The 19,554-nt window shown below is 46.1% G+C and overlaps 1 protein-coding gene across 1 annotated transcript; it reads left to right on the top strand.

Moving 5' to 3' along the window:
* The first annotated feature begins 1,782 nt into the window (after positions 1-1,782).
* On the top strand, positions 1,783-17,237 carry LOC310908935 (suppressor of cytokine signaling 1-like). Its single transcript, XM_083860412.1, has 3 exons — positions 1,783-2,695; positions 12,352-12,476; positions 15,703-17,237. The coding sequence occupies exon 3, from the start codon at positions 15,769-15,771 to the stop codon at positions 16,450-16,452; it is 684 nt and encodes a 227-aa protein (XP_083716538.1). The 5' UTR covers positions 1,783-2,695; positions 12,352-12,476; positions 15,703-15,768; the 3' UTR covers positions 16,453-17,237.
* The last annotated feature ends 2,317 nt before the right edge of the window (positions 17,238-19,554 follow it).

The following is a 19,554-nucleotide window of genomic DNA, read 5'->3' as shown; positions in this document are numbered from 1 at the left end:
TGTCAGCAGCTCTGTCAATAAATGCTTTCATGTATAATGTGGTTTAAAATTTTAGTATCAGGGATAGTGAGGGTATACGTATTCATAGGCAGGGGAAAAAATCAGGGGTAGGATAAAACCTACTTGTAAATCCTAAGAACAAATCCTTCATGGAAGCAATTCCTTGTCATGCTGTTATCAGCATCCTGGGCATCTCAAAAACTGTCTTTAGGATGGATGCAGCTTTCTCCCGAGATGCAGCAGTAGGCGGTATTCATATTAGCCTGCCTGTATTCTCACTGTCATTACACAAAGCCTTTCAAGTGGGTATCCTTGCCCTGAAAGCAGTTGGGGGAAAGAACCTTCAATCCAGTGGTGAGGGCATGGGAAGTTTCTTGGTTATAGAGAAGTTGCTTGTATTCTGTTTTCCTCAAGAAAACTCACCTAATTACAGGATTTGTTTTCACATTAAACACACCTAGACTTGGTTTCAGGCTCACAGGAAAGAAATGCATAACTAGCTAAGCCTGTGCTTGTGCATGATGTAGTTGCCTTCTCCTCCTTCATGTCACAAAAGCTATTTCAGCATCTTTGTGTTTTCCACCTATAATGAAGGCACTTCAGCAGTACCTTGATCCTGAACACATTTTAGACCCAAATCTGAGCTTTAGAAAACTGTGGTCAATAGTGCCGTTGTGACGTATCTCACTGGCTTTTATGGCTAAAGATGATTGCTGCAATACGCTTCAGCTGTAACTGCTGCCAGGTCACAGTTTCAAGTGGATGAGAGAAATCTGAGCAAGACCTGCAGACAATCTCAGAGCAGTGAGGCTGGATGTTAACTTTTCACAGGCAAAGATGAAGAAAAAGAAGAATAAAAGGTAGAATTAGACCAGGCCATTTAACATTAAGGCAAGGTGGCTGGAAGGGTCTATGAAATCACACAATAAATGTTATAAATATCCACAGAGGGAAACAAACTCCCTGCTAAGCTACTGTAAAGCAAACCACAGGATACTTTTGAAGCTGCCATTCAAAAATACAAAGAAAAGTGTGACAAGCCTACTTAGAAACCAAAAATGGAACAGATGAGCACTTCATCCGTGCGGTGATTTAGAGCTCCGGCAGCAGGTCCTCCTACTGAAGCCTCTCTGAAAAAGAATGAAGTGCTTGCCCAGATTCCTATGGAAGTTCAGAAATTCTTCTGTGGTCAGCAACATCTTCATGCTGGGTTGGAACAAAAAACAAGAACTGATGTCTCAACACTCAGTGGAACTTCTGGCAAGGCTGTGGATCAGATTTAGCAGTGTGTTTCTGACTGCTTTATGCTCCCTAGCAATGCCAAGCAGCTGTAAAGCTTTTAGTCTGGTGCCCAAGCTGGATTACAGCTGCCTTGCATTACTAGGCTGGTACAGAGCAGCCAGAGCATGTCTGGGTTTGTATAGAGCTTTTTCAACAGAATTCACCTGGTATGCACACACCAGGGAATGTGCACAGCATCTGGAGAAAGTATGCAGGTGAGTGAGAGCTCTGATGACATGATCAAATCATAGCTTCATTACAGGCTAGGCCTTTAAACTGTGAGTTTTGTACTGAATTCTAAAGTTTATCTTTTCTTTGATTACATCTGTTCTGAGTAGCAATATGCTACAGTATGCATCATGCGATGCACCATTTATATTTCATATTATGACGTTTCTCTGCATTTGTAATTTTTTACATGATTTCCAGTATTTTAATTTGACCCACCAAGGCAACAGCGTGTGTTTTGGGGCACGCTCCTTAAGTGTGTATGACCCTGCCACACATGCTGAGCTTCCGGGGTGCCCGGTGCCCTTCTGAGAGCTCCTGCAGTGCCCGAGAGGAGCTGGGAGAACTCTGGCAGGGAAGGTCGGGGCAGGCTCTCTGTTTTCCGCTGGTGTCAAGAGCCCTCTGCGCCACCCCCTCGGCCTGGGTATTGCCCGTTCCGCGGTGGTTGCGTGTCCGGTGCCCGGCCGTGCGCTGCAGGACGGTGCTGGTGGCCGGGAGGGGCGGCAGAGCCTCGGACCGGCCGCCGCCTCCCCGGGGCGACACGTGGCTGCGGCGGGTCCCGGCCCGGGGATGCTGCGGTGCCGGTCCGGTGGGTTCCTCTGCCAGTCTGCGGCGGAGGAGCTTTCCCAGCATCTTTTTTTTTTTTTTTTTTTTTTTTTTTTTTTTTTTTTTTTTTTTTCCCCTCTCTCTCCCCCTATCCATCCACGTTTTCTTTAAAAAAAAAAAAAAACCCAAACTTTTTTCTTCATTACTTTTTTTTTTTTTTTTTTTTCCCCTTGCGGCAGCCACGCCGTGGAAAGACGGGGTGGTGGAAGAGGGAGAAACCCCTCCCCTTCCCCTCCCCCGTGGCTCCTTCCTCGGAAAAGAAATATTCGGGGGGTTTCCTCCCCTCCCACCTCTCCCCTCCCTTCTGTGGCGCTCCGCTCGCAGAGCCGCAGCCGCCGGCGTGGCGCCCGCCCGCCCCACGGCCGAGGAGGGCCCGGCGGGGCAGCCGCGCCGCCCCCGGTACCCGGCACCGGCCCCTTCGTGACCGACGGAGCCGGGGGGCGGAATGCGGAGCGCGGCGGGGAGCGGGGCCGGCTCCGCCGGGCTTCGGGGCGGGAGAGCAGCGCCGCGCTCGTCCCGGCGCTGAGCGCTCGCCCCTCCGGAGGCGGTGCCGCCCGCCCGTGCCCCGGAGGTGCCCAGAGTAAGTTGTGCTGCCTTAACTGGAAACGGCCTTTTGGGGCGGGGGGTGGGGGCTGCCAGGAGTCTGTGTGTCCCTCTGCCTGTCTACTCCGAGCCCCCCTTGGCTCCCCAGGGGTTGCGGTCCCCGCTGGTTTGGCTCCCGGGGGCTTGGGGCCGTTGTTGGCTGGGAAGAAGGAGCGTGTTGGGGCTTCGGGGGCTTTTAGCGAGGAGTCGGGGGAGGTTTGGGGCATCTCACTGCCGGCCCTGAAGGCAGCCGTGAGCTGGACTGGCGGCAGGGTGCTGGGAGCAGCCTGGGAGGCTCCACGGGGACTGGCCTGGTACCAAGGTGTTCTTCAAAGTGTCAGGGTAGGGAGATGCTTTTAAAGTGAAACCCGCAAATTATGTAATGTCTTAGGTGGGTCTGTAGGGAGGCAGCCGCACGGGTCCGGGTAACTTGGTCTTCACACCACTTTTTCCTTTCACATAAAGCGCTGGAGCAGCGGTGCTCAGAGTGTTACGCTTAGTCTTAGCTGGAAAAGGAGCTGGCTGGCAGAAGGGAAGGCGTTCCAGGGAAGTGGGGTGACTATGAGCCGTTTGGGGTTGCCTTGAAAGGCGAAGAAAATTGCCGCCCTCCAGACCTGGCACAGGACAGAATGCAGCCTCACACCTGCCGCTTCTCAGATCAGTGTTGCGTGGCCATGAAAAGCCTCATCACAAAGGTTATCACTAAATCCTCCTTCTTTATGCAATGTGAGTTATGGTGCTCAGAGCCATGCAGGATCTGCTACTCACTTTTCCCCACAAATGCACACACCATTACTGAGAATTTTGGAACGGTTACCATGTAAAATCTCACTCTACTTTTAGGTTTCTCTTTTTTCCTTTTAAAAAGAATTAATTTAAATGTATATTAATTCTTGCTTAGTAGAAACTTGGAAATAGGATCTGGATGAATCCCAGAGGTAGCTGAGAGGAACTCAAGAACGTTAAGTTAATGTCCCAGGCTTTTTTTCTTCTCCTGCATGGTGAAGAAGGTGGATGTGGCTTGACCATTGTTCTGGAAAGTTGAGGGTAAAGAGTATTGTTAGCAAGCTGCTATTTAGAACTATGTGGGCCAGACAGTGCCATTTACTAGTTCTAGTCCTTGCAGCTCTCAGAGAATTTAAATGAAAAACCCAGTCACATGTTGACCACACTCAGCTCTCTAAAATGGGGTGGAATCAGAAATAACTAGTTTCCTGATGTTTCATTCTCTACTGACTGTGTCCTTAAGAAGGTATGCAAGCATATCTTCTTTCTCCAAACAATTGCAACTGCAATTCAGATGCTGTGTGAATGTCAAATGGCTGATTCAGTCACAGCAGGGCAATGGTCATGTGCTTTAAAATCATGCACATGCACAGACATTTGTGAGACTGAGGCTGTATTATCACATAATGTTGAATCAAGTTACTACAAAATGTGGCCAGTTGCTGCAGATGAAGCCAGGCTTTGTTTCTGTGTTCATGAGTGATTCTGCTGGGTATGTGATTTAAAACATAGTTGTTGAAGTATGAATTCTTGTTCCCTCCAGAGGGGAAGGCTCTTGGGCACAAACCCACAGGATTACTGGGATACCAACCTCCCACACAGGTTCCTATCTTTTTCTGAGTTAAACTGGGATCTGGGTCTTCGTTATTTCTGTGCTCATTGTTAATGTTCTGTATGTTATATGTCCTTTAATAGCCTGGCTTGCTTATTACTTACTTAAATGTAAGTGGAGTTGAGTGGCAGCACAGGTGCTTTCTGTAGATTGTGTTGGAAGGCACAGGTAAACTGTGCTAGGGTCCTCAAAAATGAACATAGAGGAGCACTGGGGAGAAACACTCCCAGGTGTGTGTCTCTGTCCCCACTGTGCCTGCTCAGAGAGGGCTAAATTCAGTTTCCAGATGACAGCTTCAAACATGCAGCCAATGTCTCTTAGCTTCCTCAGTCCAGCTGGGATTTCTGTGAAGTTGGTGGTTGGTTTGCACAAGGATAGAGCTGGGGTTGGGTGGGGTAAATTCTTAATTGCTGTCACTAATACTGCAGTTGCATTGCTGAGAAACAAAGGAGAAAATGTGGTTTAGAGCTGTGGTTTTTCCCTTGTTTCTCTTTTTCTCTGTCCCCACAGGGAATGTTTTGCTCTTTTCTCCTAGTATTTCCCTTCAGCTCCTTGCCACATCTCTCTCCCCTTGCCACCCACAGGCTTCTCTGTCCTGATTTCTGCAGCCTTGGTTTGATCAGCAATAGTGCTGAGCAAAGAGATAGTGCCATATTTAAATATGGCATCATTTGTGGGTCAGGTTGATAGTGTGGTTAGATTAATAAAAGCTGTGGGGAGGTGGTGTGTTCCTGTGCTGTTATTCCAGGCCGCTGCAGACCTCAGCCTAGTGGTGCTTACCAAAGCTCGCAAGATGGGAGAGGAAGGCACATGCATCTCTGTAACTTAAAATGTGGATGGCATGGTGTGAGAGCTGAGTAAGCCATACCAGGACAAGATCTTTTTAGAGAGTAAAGATGTTAAGCATGTATGTCATTAGGAAACATATTTATTTAAAATAATGCAACTTAGTGCTACATTAATTAGATCCTTGGTTACGTGTAAGTAGAGGCAGAAGGCAGGTATGATAGCAATTTAACCTCTTTTATCCTGTCTGGTTTGCATTTGTGCATATCCTGTGTCCTTCTGCCTCAGTAAGGTATCTATTAGCTCATCATTTTGCTGAAATCAGTCTCAGCCTTAAAAAAAAAGGTGCCGTGCCATTTGATGTAGCAGGATTGGGTGACTTTGTGTTAGTGAGTGATCAAAATGATGAGTAGAATTCTTCTTCCCCCTTGCTCTCACCAAGTGCAAGATTTCAAGTTAGTGTTTAGAAGTGAGAGGTGTAGAAAATCCTTCTTTTTGTACTTCTGGAAATCAGTGCTCTTGTTCAATAGGTATTTAATAGTATAAAAATGTAATTTCAGTTTTAGTAGAATGGCTAAATGCTGGTTTGTGTTGTCTTTGGAGACTTCAGAGCTGTACCTTATTTTCGTCCTCTTCAGTGGAGAAATGAAAAGGCCTGCGCACTTCACAGGAAATGAGTGTCTGATACAGGCTTGCAGGCTGCACATTTCCAAGAATCGCTCTCAAGGTATTTTGATAATGCACATTCTCTGCCTTCTCCCTTCCTGCTTCTCCTGCACTTTGTGTGCTTCTGCTTGTTTGCAAACACATGAAAGTTGAGGGGAAGAATCGAATGGTGCCACTATTAAGTTTGCAGATGGGCTCCTTTAGCTTTATACTGGAGCAGTGGCTGGCAAAATTGGGTTAAGCTGGCATCATTCAGTTGTATTTGTTGCAGAGGATTTTCATCCTTCCCCTCACTCCCTGCAAATGCTGAAGAAAAAATTTGACTTCAGATTGTGACTTGTGCAACAAAGGAGTTTTTTGTGTATGTGATGCTGCAGTTCAGAAACAGTTTGGATCTGCTTTCATACTTTCTCAGTAACAAAATTTATTTGGAAACTTAGGCTAAAGCTTAGAAAATGAGTGTGGCTGTTAGCAGTTGGAAAATGCCAGAGATCTGCAATCTGAACTGTGTAGCTGGGCTTCTGCACATCCTGCTGGAGGTGCCTTGCTGAAGCTAAGGGGGTTCAGCATAGGTTTGCCTCAGTTGGCACACTAGTGGTGATGAGCAGAGATTTGATTGTGCAAGAATGGTTTGTTTGTGCTTTTTGACAGACCAGCAGTGTTGTTCTTTATCCATGTTTTAGTTCTTTCTTGTTTTCTAGTGAGATTTTGTGGTGTGGAAGGAGGGAAATTTGAGCTGAAGAAACATTTACTGCTTTAGCAGTAAACACTGAAATCTGCTGTTTGTGTAGGGTGCATGCTGATATTCAAGTCGGCACATCCAAAGAAGAGGTGCTGTTCTTCGTAGTCATTAATGAATAAAGAAAACATGGACAGAGCTATTTTAACTCTGCAGCAGGTCCATAGTTGATTCCTCATAATTATGCCCTTGTTTACTACTTTGCACAAAGGGCATTTTTGCCTTGTGCTGGACTCCCCTTAGTGTAATGTCAGGTTTGAATGGTTAAGAGGCATCTTAAAAAGGTATTGCTATAAACCCCAGCCCTTTGCTGCTGGATTCCCCTGCCTAAGGTCTACTAAAGCATGACATGGTGGGTACAGCACAGAAACAAAGCGAAGACATTTGACAGAGAAAAGAAATGAGATTCCTCAGATCAGCTCCCTCTTTCCCCAGCCTATATGATGGGAATTTTTTCCTTTTGTGAGTTTTAAAATTAGTAGCTTTTCAATCTTGGTCATCTTTGAACTTCCTCTCATTTGGTTTTCTGAAAGAATACAAAAAGAATGTCCTGATTGTGCTGTATCTTTCTCTGGCATCCTCTTGTGTATATGTATCTGCTTTCTAAACTAAGCATGAAATTTCTCCAGTCTCTCTCTGTATAGTTACATGTTGCTTCTTATTACCCATCTTTAGGCCTATCCTCTTTGTTTCAGCTCTGTGTGTTTTAATTTCAGGTGACTAGAACTGACTGTATTCTCTCAGGTGGTGACATTACTGTTATGTTCCCACCCATCCCTTTTGCAGCCTCCCACTCCTGCTTGCTTCTTGGTTTTTAAATGACTGCTTTTGCATTCGGAGCTGGAGCTTTCCTTAATGAACCATCAGCACTGTTACTCGGCTCATTGGTCAGCTGTACCACTTAATTTATTGCTCTTGAAGATACAGACCCCGCTGGTTTTCCTACAAGTCTGTGTGCATTTGCATGTGTCAGGACAGAGTCTTGCCTGACCTCCTGCTGCTTTCCTGCTGACAAATTTTGAATGACCTCTGACTTCTCTGTCCTACAGAGAGTGATTTTGTCACTGTTTACCCTTCGAAGGCTATGGAGAGGGCTTGGTACATTTTGAATTGGCTGCCTAGATTTAAGTAACATGAGGCTGTAAGCTGCCTGCTGGGGGGCAAGGTTAGGCCTCGGGGTTTGAGGTGTTGTGGGTAATGACAGCTTGAAGACAGGGAAAGAATTCTCAGAAGAGACTTGGGTCAACATGTGAGTTTGCATAGTTGGGGGAAGAGAGCTGCTTGCATGAGAGATGGGGGAGCCTTTGGACTGCTCGTACCCACCAGCCTGTTGAGGAGGTGGGATCCTCTGCAAAGTGGGCTGAGTCGAACCAGGGGGAAGATGCAGTGGCTGGGAGGGTGGCAGGGAGGTGACCAGATATGCAGGGGCTGAAATGCCTTGGTTTCCTCTGGCCACCCCTCTTCCACCTCCCATTCACTCTGTGGCATGACTGCTCCATGTCTTCTGCCCATCTGCTGTACAGGTCCTGGCATGCTGCTGGCTCTTTAGCTTGTGTCCATATCTCACTTTTTGACTTGATTTGGCAAAGCACAAAGTGTGTCTTGTCATCTGTTGCTTCTTCAGGTGCCATCTGCCTAATGGGGAACTCTGCCTGGGGGTTGGCTCTCCCCCACACCAGGTAGCCTTGTACTGATCCTGCCTTAGCAGCACATATCAAAAAGAAGTTCCTTCCAGTACTTGCAGCCCTCTGGCAATTGTTAGTGCAGCTGATTTGATTGAGAGAACACCTCTCTTTGTACCTCAACCATCCATTTCCAATTCAGAATCTCTGTTTATAGTCCACCGTGCCTAGCTGGTTTTCTGCTTTAATGTCATCTTCCCCAATCTCTTCTGATAGAGCACCCTCTTTTTTCCTTTCAGGTTAATCAGCATTAAATAGTGGGAAATCTCCTCAACATCCTGTGCAAGAAAAAAAATAATACCTGCTTGCTTGTGTAACTTTTCTGCAGTGTCCCTGTCCCACTCAACTAAATTATTCCCCCAGAGGTTTCTGTTTTTGATAAACTGAAAATGCCATATGTTTTCTGGGTTTTGTTTAGTTTATCTTGGCTACCTACTGTCCCAGTTTCATGACAGCTATCCTCATATAAATTTGTTCCCTACTGTCAATAATTTATATTCCTTTATATTGGCTCCTCCAGGATTATCTTTTCATTTTCTGAAGGATTGTTGAGGTTGTAGAGAGATTTGAATAGGGACTGTGGTTTTGTAGTGTGTATGTTTGATGTCTCTGATCCACAGCAGAAGCCCTTTCAAACTGTTGCACCTACAACTTATACCTGCAGTGTGACCTGTGTTGTCCCTCAAGTGTGTCCTCTTAGCCAGGCAGCATCTCTGTGCCATCATTTGTGCGAGGTCTGCACACTCTGTCGCTTAAGATTTTCTAGATAACCTTTTGTGACTTAATTTTTTTAATTTTTTTTTTTTTTTACTTTTGACTCTCAGGACTAGTTTCTTTATTTTGTATGTTGGAAATCCCCCACTATAAAACTTAGTGTTGTGGTGCATCTGTGCTTTCTGGCCCTTGTCCTTTCCTCCGAAGGCACCGTAACTGGTACTGTGTAATGGCCCCTCACATCTTTTGAAGCTGGTCCTTCTGAAGAGTCAGGGCAGGTTGTTTCCCTTGTCCCCCTGTGCTTGTGTTGGTTAATCATCTGGGACTCCTCTCACAGCGTAGTTCTGGTAAGGATACTGAACCAATTTTAGCTGCAGACACTGCTCATTTCTCAGTTAGCTGCCTCTTTGAATTCCTTTCCAGCTCAATGTGATGGTTTTGATAAAAAGCCATGGTTGTCACAGGGACCAGTGATGGCCTTTGTGTCTAGGATTTACTCATTTCCTCAAACCGGGTTCTGGAACAAAGTCAGTTTAGTAGAGAGATGCAGAGGAAATGTACCTGTACTGCTGGTCTGGGGGTGGGAGCAGCTGGTAATGCTGAGGAGCCATGATGGGTTGGAGGCAGCCCTGGGCATCACTACCCCCTTCCCACTGATCGCCATCTCAGCAGGGAGATGGGACAAAGCATTTCGAGTAGAGAGACATGAGAGACTGCTGTTATCTTGGCTTCTTTCTTCTTCCTTCTTGTGCCCTCTTCCCATCTTCTTGTTTCTGCCCCCAAACTGAGCTCCAGCCACCTTTCCAGAGGGCTGCTTCCTGAGCTGGTGTGTGGTGTGGAGGCAGGGACAGCAAGGCGGTAGCACAGACTCTGTTCCCTGGCCAAGTACAGGGCTGAGGTTTTGTGTAGCTGTACCGCACTGATATTCACAGGAATGGCTGAGGCTGTGAAACTGCAAAGGTCAGGAGCACAGTGACTGGGCTTCCCTCACTTACCAAAAATGCTGTTGGCCAGAGGCAAGCAACAACTCTCTTTCCTTAAGCCACAGCAGGATAGGCTCAGCTGCAGCTTTGGAGCTTAGTAGTAACTTCTACTGATTTCCTTTTTTTCTTCTTCTTCTTGTTTCCCCAGTTAAAGGAGAAGGCAGAAATAATTCAATCTCCAGTAGAAGATGTCTTTGGCAGAAGTCACCTGGTAGTTTTGGTAGTTTTACTTGCTGTGGAATAAGCTGTAGTTGCTTGTGGCCACTGCAGAGCAGCCTCTGAATTCAGGGAAGTGATGAGGCTTCTCTGTTATTCTGAAATGGCAGGAAAACAGTTTCACACTGGGCTATTTTGAGGAGGAATAGGCTCTTTTATTTGAAAGTATTTCTGAAAGTGTGTAGTATTTCAAAGGTTTGAGGAGGGGACCCTAAAAATGGATGTCTTTCTTCCTGGTTCTTCAATTGGCCCAGTAAAGGCAATTAGTTTTTCCTTTAAATTGCCTCCTTGTTGGGTTTTTCATGGAGAAACCAAAGTGCTTGCAGACTTCCCTGCCTTGAAGAGTATTTGGCACACATCACACTGTCTTATTGGTTTTCTTGGACTAAAAACCTTTCAGCCCATATCAGCAAAGTGCCATATTAATTCAGAAAACACACGTCATAGAAAAATACTTTAATAAGTACCAAACATTAATAGCAGATCCATGCAAAGTTATTTGTGGGTTTTGAAGTATGTTCTCCAGACCCAAAATGTTGGGAGGTGTTTGATAAGACAAGTCTTCTTGCAAGGTGTCCAGCTGCTGATTACCAAAGCCTGCATGCAGGATCTTCCTGTGCTGTGTCTCTGCTGTGAAGTAGGAACTGCCACAGTGTGTGTGCTGCCTCAGCTTATTTTATTAAATATTGCATCCTTGGATGCTGGTTGTACAGGGAAATGCAGTTTTGGTTTGGTGTATGTGTGGTGTGGTTTGGTTTTTTCCCCACATATTCTCTCATGTGTCAGACATAATGGCAGCCTCGTATCAAACTGCCATGGCATAAAAGATAGGGAGCTGCAATGTGTCCAAATCCTGCTTTGTGCTGGAGAAATTGGCTGTGATTAACATCGGTCCTCTTGGCTGAGCTGGGCCACATCCTCCTCTAACCACAGCACCCTCTGTTTTCTTTGGCACGTCTGTCTGTGCATCTCCCCTCCCCCTCTGTAATCCCTTTCTGCATCAGCCCTGATCACCTTGGCTGTGGCAGGGTGCTCATGGCAAGGGGCGTTAGTGTGACTGTGCACCACGGCAATGATGGCGTGATTCAAACCAGTGCTGGTGTGTAGCAGGCACTAGTGGCCTGGGAACCAGGCTGGCCTACTATTAAAACCTAGTGCTGCATGCTTGGCTCTTACCAGGGAGGTTTCTTCCAGCCCTTTGCTCAAGCTGTCCTTTGAAACAGCCTTCCCAGCCACAAATCAGTATGCAGCACGTTTCTGTGGGATGCGGATGTGCAAACAAGAGATGTCTGCTCAGGCTCAGGCCTGGAGTAGGGATGCTGTCACAAGGGCTCGCAGGGTACCTTAGGAAGAGCTTTTCCTACTTATCCTAGCCTCCATCTAACTGCTCTGGGAAGGAAGATATCAAACTCTGCAGGGCTTGATATCTGGGAGATGTCAAAGCCAAATGGAGTGGTAGTGGGAAAGGGTAGTACTAGGATCGACCTGCAGTTTTGCTAGCTCCAAGTCAGTGTAGCATGTGCCCAGTTCGGACTGGGCTGGGGAGGATGCAGACAAGTGATGTTACGTGGGTACAGGTGAAGCTCTGCAGGGAGTGCCTCTGAAAGGCATGCAGAAATCTGGGGTTGTTTTTTCAGCTCGCTGATGGATCCACTGACAGACACGATTGCACATATGGTAGCCTGCTGCTCCACCAGGTCAGTGGGTTTACTTTTCCATCTGCGAGGTAAGAAGGAAAAGTCTTGAGAGCTGGGGTTGCAGGGTAGAAGAGTGTGGGCCAGAACTGATTGGATCACAATTAGGATAACTCAGCAGTGAATGGATATGATACCTACATGGTGTCAAATAAGATACTCTTAATGTTGTGCTTTGTATTCTGCACAAGTTGGGACTTTGCTGTTCTGAATCCTTAGGTTTATTCCTGTTGCCATCATCTCTTAACTTTTGGGTTTATGGTTCCTGCTTCTGGAAGATGATGGCAACTTTATGGTCTTTCCATTTGTCCTTGGGCCACCTGTGAGCTGCCTGGACCTAATCAGCTCATGGCTTTGTAAGTAGCAATAGTAATAACAGCAATAATCTGCTGTCTCTCTTGCTATCTGAAGTGCTGTATACGTGTTTCTACAGTAACACAGATCAAAGAGATAGAGACAAACAACCTGTTCCCAGATTTGTTGTATTTTAGATCCACATTACAGCAAACTAATGGGTTTAGTCGCCTGCTTGATGGACATATCTTTCTTTTCAAAGGATGGATTTGCTCTTAAGTAAAGCTGTGCAAAAACTGGGAAGTGCTGCATCAGAGCTTTTGAATTTGGACCATTTCCAGTCCTGACATCCAGAAACTCATCCCTATGGGTGGCAAAGACAAAGAGGTAAGCTTTTTCAAGTGTCCTGGAAAAAGAGTGCAAGGATGCATCATAGCTGGGTACTTGAGGCTGATGCTGAATATGCCAAATTTGTCAAGCCACAGGGTGGCTTGGCTGACACCACACGTTGTGTACAGTCCCCTGGTTTACTAGAACTGTCTCCTTATATAAAATACACTATCTTGTGTGGGTTGTGAGGAGGAAAGCAGAATGCCCTGTGTCAAGAGCACTTATTTTGAGCTCAAAAACCTCTTGAACTTGCAGTAAATCAGAAAGTCTGGGGAAACTTATCCAGCCTTTTAATTAGCAGGACACCAGCTTTTTAGGGTATGTTGCTTTGGCTGCAAGCATTGTTCTGACTCAAGTAGGGAGGTAACGTGTTTGTGTGTTGGGGTTTTTTGAGTTTTTTTGCAGGGGAGAAGATGGAAAGCAAATCATGGTGTGGCAAGACAGCAGAACTAATTATGCATGTGTGTTTTATTACATCCCCTGGCTTGGTTTATTCCTAGTCCTGGGTCTGCACATCCTCCTTGATGTAGGAGGCCATGAACGCCTAGGACCTGTTGACCCATCAAAAGTGAACTTTAAAGGTAGTATCAGGAAGCACCTCTAGGGCTAATATTACTGTAACTAATGCTGTGCTGCAGGCCAGGCACTTATCTCTTGGAAATGGGTCAGTGAAGCTAAACAAATACCCCCTATCTGAGGCTCTGACCCATATGTAGATTTCAAACCAAGTGAACAAATTGTCAAGGTGCTATTTTTGCATTTACTTTGAATTTGAAATTATGGCAGTCTCAGTTCTTAATCAGTCAGATTTCTAGTAGCAGTGGATTTTTCTTTAAGGACTTGGGTGAATGACCCAAGGTTGAAAACTGGGACAAACCAGATTAGGGTGTGTTTTTTTTTTTTTTTTTTTTTTTTTTTTTTTTTTTTTTTTTTTTTTTTTTTTTTTTTTGTCAAATAGCATCTGCAGCCTTAAATAAATTATATATTTGTTCTTATTTTTAAAACTAGCCTGGAAGTGAAAGAGAGCTGCCTGCTTCTGTTTTCATGCTTGAAATAAATTTCCAACCTTGACCTGTGAAATTGGCAAAATTTCCATTTGGACCCAAGAGGAGTTGCTGTTTAGGAAGGTTCTTCATCACTCCTTTTGAAGCTACAGCCACAGCTCTGGAGGCACCTGGTGGATGATCTTTGTTTTCTGTAGGAGCTAATATCAGAGGGTCCTATAGCTTTCTCACCCAGCAGAGAGAAGGAGGAGAGGAACAGAGATGCTGCAACTCCTTGTGGTGCCTTCTGTGCTGAGTTTTCAGTGGTGATAGATGGCCCTTGTTGCTGTAGTGGTGACTGTTTGTTTGCATCCTGCTCACTAAATCATCTTCACCTAAGATTTATTCTGACTTAAAATGGTCTGAGCAGCTTTCAACTGCTGCATTTTTTTTTTTAATGGAAAAGGAAAAACCTAACTTGATTAACTCCTTCCTACTCCTCTCACCTTTCTATAAGCATGGAGTTTCCCTCCTACTATGAAACTACCTAGGGGCACCATCAGTAGCATTCAGAACACTACCAGGGACATTAGCAGCTTGTGGACTGCAAATCACAGGGCTATATGCTGGATAAGCTTCCTAGGCTGCTCTTGGAAAGGATGCTTATGGCTCCATATATGAAACGTACCTGGCAGCTACATTATTGGTATTACTGTTAAGTATTGGCAGAGATGTTAGACTAGAACAGATGTCTGTAGTAAGGCATTACCAGGCGCATGCCTGCACTCCCTAACTACTGTGCCTGTGTGAAGGGAAGATGCTAGTCCTCTCCCGGGGCACAGAGTGTGCACAGCCACCCAGCTGGCACCAGCACCAAAAGGAATGTGAGGCTTTTGAATAGCTGGCAAAAGGTGTGAGACAGAGGAACCTTGCAAGGAGCTAAGCTTAAAGTAAACCTCTCCCTGCAGAGCAAGCCCAACACAGGTTCCTGCACATTCCCTGGGGGGCTGCCTGCCTGATATGAGCCCAAATACTCTGGCAAGTCTGTGGTGGGAGGGAGACTGCTGGAGATGAAGTGTATATCTGCTTCTGCTGCAGGCTGTGCCAGCACTCTGTTCTGCTCCAAGCATGGCTGTGCTGTGAGTGAGTATGACTGGGTTAATGGAGTATGTCAAGGGAGCGAGGGCAGCATTTGGCGGCGAGCTACTGACTTGTCAAGCCTGGGGAAGTGGTATGTTGCAGCTCAGCTTCTCACACAGAATGAGCCTCTGGCTTAGGGCTGTGGTTTTTTTTTTTGTTTGTGCCAATACAGACACACACATTCAGAGTATGTATTTTTTAAAATATAATTAAAGTGACTTGGATGGCTGATGGCAACACTGGGTTCAGAAATTTGCATTTCTGAAAACAGCCTGATGATAACACAAGGTGCAGGAGATGAGCAGAGTCATGACAGTACATTAGAGGATGGTGACTGGGAGAGGGCAGCATTGTCTGCAGGCAGGGGGAGTTTTCCTTCTGGAAGAAATTGAGTCTGGAAGGGCATCAGCAGTGTCTCAAACCAGTGTTAAGTGAACTCATTCATGGTAGTCTCAGCCTTGAAGTTGATGTAACATTTCTTGAAGGGGTCTTGATCTGAGACCTTTGCTTTCTCCTGACATAGTGAAACACACACATGTTGGGATAAGGGCGTGGTTCCTGGGATTTGGTGACAAAGGCTCATACCTGTCTTCTGCTTTTGCTAAGTCCTGTGGTCAGTCTTTTTATTGAAGAAAGGGTTGAAGAAGTGTGAGGAAGCCTTTCTACCTTTCACTGAATGACAAAGTAAATGATACTTTCCTGCTTTAGGAAATGTTTCCCTTTTGATCTGTAGTGTCTTTTCACCTTTCCAATCTCAAGGCCACTCTGAAGAGTCTCAAACATCTAGCAGAGGGAAATTTTGAAATGCTGAGATCTGCTAGGTTCAAACCAGCCCGCTGGAGGGTGTGCAGAAGCCCCTGTCTGTGAATCACAGAAACCCAACGGATGCAGAGCTATGTGAAGTGCCACCTTGTGCTGGTGGGGACCCAGCTGGAGCCCTTTCCGCTCATATATCCTTGATTGTCCCTGCATCTGGGGCTTGGTGACATGCAACAGCTCCTTAGTACCCTCTTTGGTACTCTTGCTGGTCTTTCTCCCTTGGGAAGTGTCTTGCCCAGGTTGAAGTATTGGGTTTGCCTCATTCTCCTTCTGTCCTACAGGCTGGATGCAAAGGAGGAAGCATGGTAAAGGCAGCATCATTCCAGGATTCATGGGCTCTTTGAGAGATGATCAGAGGGAGGCCAGATGATCTGCACAACACACACACCACTGTTTCTCATCTGCAAAGGCAGCATCGGAGTGTTCTCCCCAGCCCTGCGCCACCCGGCTTGCCTGATCGTTTCCGGATGTTTCGCAGCTGCGAGTGGGAAGTCCTGGAGCGATCCCTCAATATCCTCCAGGCCAGTGACTTCTATTGGGGCCCCTTGTCTGTGGGGGAGGCTCATGCCAAGCTCCAGCGGGAGCCTGTAGGCACCTACTTGGTGCGGGACAGCTCGCAGGGGAACTGCTTGTTCAGCCTGAGCGTGCGGATGCCCGCGGGGCCCGTCAGCCTTCGAATCTCTTTCCAGGAGGGCTATTTCCGCCTCAAGAACTGGTTTTCAGACTGCGTGGTCCGGCTGCTGGAGCTGGTGGTGGCAGGGACCCGGAACAACCCCTTGCACTTTGATGAGATGGGGGGAACTCCCCTGATCTTCTCTGAGCCCTTGTGCCGGAGCCGCTGGGTAGTGCCTACACTGCAAGAATTGTGCTGCCGGAGCCTCCCTGCCGGTGCCATGACGGAGGACAGAGCAGGGCGGGGAGGCTCCTTGGGGATGTGTTTGAGGGAAGAGGTGTTCTCACCCCTGGACAGAAGGGGAGGATCAGAGGGGAGCGTTGGCCCCAGCCCCTCTCTGTCCTGGGCTGGGAGATGATGCCATGCCTGTAGGAGATGAAGGGAGATGCCTCTTCTATTGCTGTGATGGTGGGATGTGTGCCACACCATTGAGGCTGGACTGGCTGCTGGGAGAGGAAGGGGGAGGGCAAAGGGAGCAGAGCAGAGGCAGAGTCACACAGTGAGTGTGACTTTCCTCAGACATGCCTGGGGTAAAGCCAGACCTGAAGAGCGCTTTTCCACTGTGACCAAGTCCTGCTCTTTGCTTCATTAATAACTTAAAAGCTTCAGAAAAAGGTAAGTTGTCTGTCCTCCCAGGTCAGCCCTGTGTTCTCTTCTACACCAAAGTGCTTGAGCTCATTTCTGCCTTAAATCTGCCCTTGTGAAGTGCAGCTGAGTCCAGTCCCACAGCAGTGCAGCTTGGACATTGATGGGCATGACCCTTGTGCTGACCCATGAAGCTGTGGTGGAGCAAGAGCATATTTCACTCCTTGCAGCACAAATGTGATGCCTGTTACTTCAGAGGCTTGTGTTTCCACCAAGTGAAACCATTGCAGCCGTGTATGATACATGGAGCTTCACTGGCTTTTGCATTGTTTTATTCGGTTTTATTTTTGAGAGTGAAGATGGGTTTTGCTGTACTTAAGGGCATGGCGTTCCTGCAGAGGGAACCCTGGTCTGGAGAGTTACATCTGCACTGGGAGGGTGCGAAGAGATGGGATCCTGCACCCTGTCTTAAGCTTATCTGATAGTGTGCTGCTGCCATCTGTCGAGCATCAGAAGATATTTTGGTTTTGCCTCTGAAAGGGCAAGGAATTTTTTATAGAAAACTTCTAAAATTTAAATAAAATTTTCATATTGATTTTTAAAAGTCAGTGAATACATGGTGATAACTTCATTCCCTTGTAATGTTGGAAACCCAGTTAGTTTAGTGCCCAGGCTTGGCAATCAAACTGAAACTGAACAAGTGAATTTCTCGTAAAGAGCAAAAGCAGAGGATAAATGAGTGGTTCTAGCTGGAAACATTAAAATTCATCTTGTAATGTAATTAATTAAAGAATTTTCTAAACAGAGAATACTTCTGAAAATCTCAGCCCTACATTTTTAGAAAGTTTTTTTAGTACCTTAAAATTTGTACTGAGTGTTTGAAAAAACTTGAGTAATTCAAGATCTTAGAACAGGGTGCAGCATCAGTGAACTTGAACTGGTGAGTGTGAGTACAAATGGGAGGAACACAGTTGGCTTAAATAGGGTCATGGTTCATTTCAGGAATAATTGGTATGATGTCTTCAAAATAAGTGATTGAAAACAGCTACATGAAAGAAAAAAATTCCCATACTCTAAAATTTGAGCCAAACCATTTTATATGCTGCTAAACATCTGAGCCTGCTTTTCTCATGCTGACTTTCCTCTTCAGACCTGTATGGAAGAAAAAAGCTAAACAGGGGAAGAGAGTTTGCTCTATTGTGTTCAGCTGTTTTATCTGAGGAACTAAAGTGTGTGGTCAGCACAGAGAGAGATACAGGCTGTGATTCATCATAGTAGCCTAACTTAGACACTCTGAATTATTCTCTGGAGGGCTCTGTTGCTCTGCTGGCAGTGAGGTGCCTGGCTGCCTGACTCAAGGCATTGGCTTATGAAGCAGGCTAGTTAGGTAAGTGTCAGGGAAATGGTGATCTTGTCCTTGCTGCCTGCTCCTTCCACCTACAGAGAGACCAGAGGCAGCTCAGTGGCCCTGCAGCTACTGCATCTCTCAGTCCAGTGCAAAAGCAGGAGCTGGGATTGTTAATTTCTGCAGGGTTTGTGTGCCCTGGGGTAGCTGACATATGGGCATAGTGTTGCTTGCTGTCAGCATCTCAGGTGGCTCTGGGCACCTTGGGACTGTTCCCAGGCTTTTGAGTGAAGCCCCTGCCTTAGCAGGGTCAGCCACACAGCTGCCTTCCTTCTCTGCCATGGAGGAGTGGGACTGGATCTGCTGGCCTAGGCATCATGTCAAGCCTTGATCCTTTTCTTTCTTGAGGGTGTCTGCTGAGATGCCTTGGCTGCCTTCCTGCCTTCCCTTCAGAAAGCAGGGGGGTGGAGGAGCAATATAATTTCTTCCATGTTTAGAACCAAGCACAGGAATGCTTCTGTTTTCTGGCCATGGTTATACCTCACAGAGGGAAGAGCATTCTAACATATTGCTCTGACCTGGCTGTGAACTGTTCTCATTCGGCCGCAAATGAGCATCTTGGGTTGTGTAGCTGGGGGCTACAGAAGAGCCCTATTTGTGGCCTGAATTGTGCTTTAGGACAATCACACCACAGGAGAAAGAAATAGTTTGGATTTTAATAAACTCTATTTTATTTTGTTCCTTTTTGTTTTTCTTTTAATTGCACAGCTAGCACTTGTCTCATTCTTACGAGTAAATAAATTCCATGCAGGGCTGCAGCAAATTGATTTGTGATCTGTGGATGAAAAGCAATGAATTACTGCCAAGCATTGTTATATTGTGGAAGTTGAAAACACATCAAGTGTAAGTATCCTCATTATTCCCAAGGACAAGTCACTCTGCAGATCAGGATTGGTGCAAGAAGGGAAATCAATGTAGAAAGAACAGGAAAGTGAAAAGTGCATTGGGTTAAGGCAAGTGTTCATTCCTTGCTTGGATGTTGGAAGAGAAACCTTTTTCTTTCAGCTCTTCAGAAGAATTATGTACAAAGCAAAACCGTAAGAATTTACTTCCATGGGGTAACACTATCCTGCTGCTTTCATTAGAGTGGGAGATACTCACTTTAATGACCCTGCCTCTGAACCAGTCCCTCTGTCACATAGGAGTAGCTCCTGATGCTCTATATCCAAATGTTTCCTTTGGTGGCTCCTAAGGGGACTTAAAAAGAAATTGCAAACTTCCTCACAACCTCTTGAGCACCATTTGGGGAATAGAAGAAAATGGTTTGCATTTTTATATGTTACGTTATATATTTCTCCAGCTGACTCATTTCAGTTTGTCGAGGAAACTTGCGCAGGCTTTGCAGATGGTTTTTTTCAAGGGTTCTTCTTAACAGCAGAAGTTGAAAAGTTTGGTGCTTGTGAGAGGGACTTCCTCTGCCTTGCTGTGAAGGGCCTGGATATCAGTCCCAATATGCTGCAGGCATCCAGC

This window comes from Zosterops lateralis, assembly GCF_965231275.1.
Source record: "Zosterops lateralis genome assembly, chromosome: 4".
Taxonomy (NCBI): domain Eukaryota; kingdom Metazoa; phylum Chordata; class Aves; order Passeriformes; family Zosteropidae; genus Zosterops; species Zosterops lateralis.
The sequence above is the reverse complement of the archived record's forward strand: the minus strand, read 5'-3'. Positions and strand labels throughout refer to the sequence as shown.

What these genes read in the sequence shown, in the direction of transcription:
- LOC310908935 (XM_083860412.1), top strand. Translation starts at nt 15,769, where the DNA reads ATGATCAGAGGGAGGCCAGATGATCTGCACAACACACACACCACTGTT.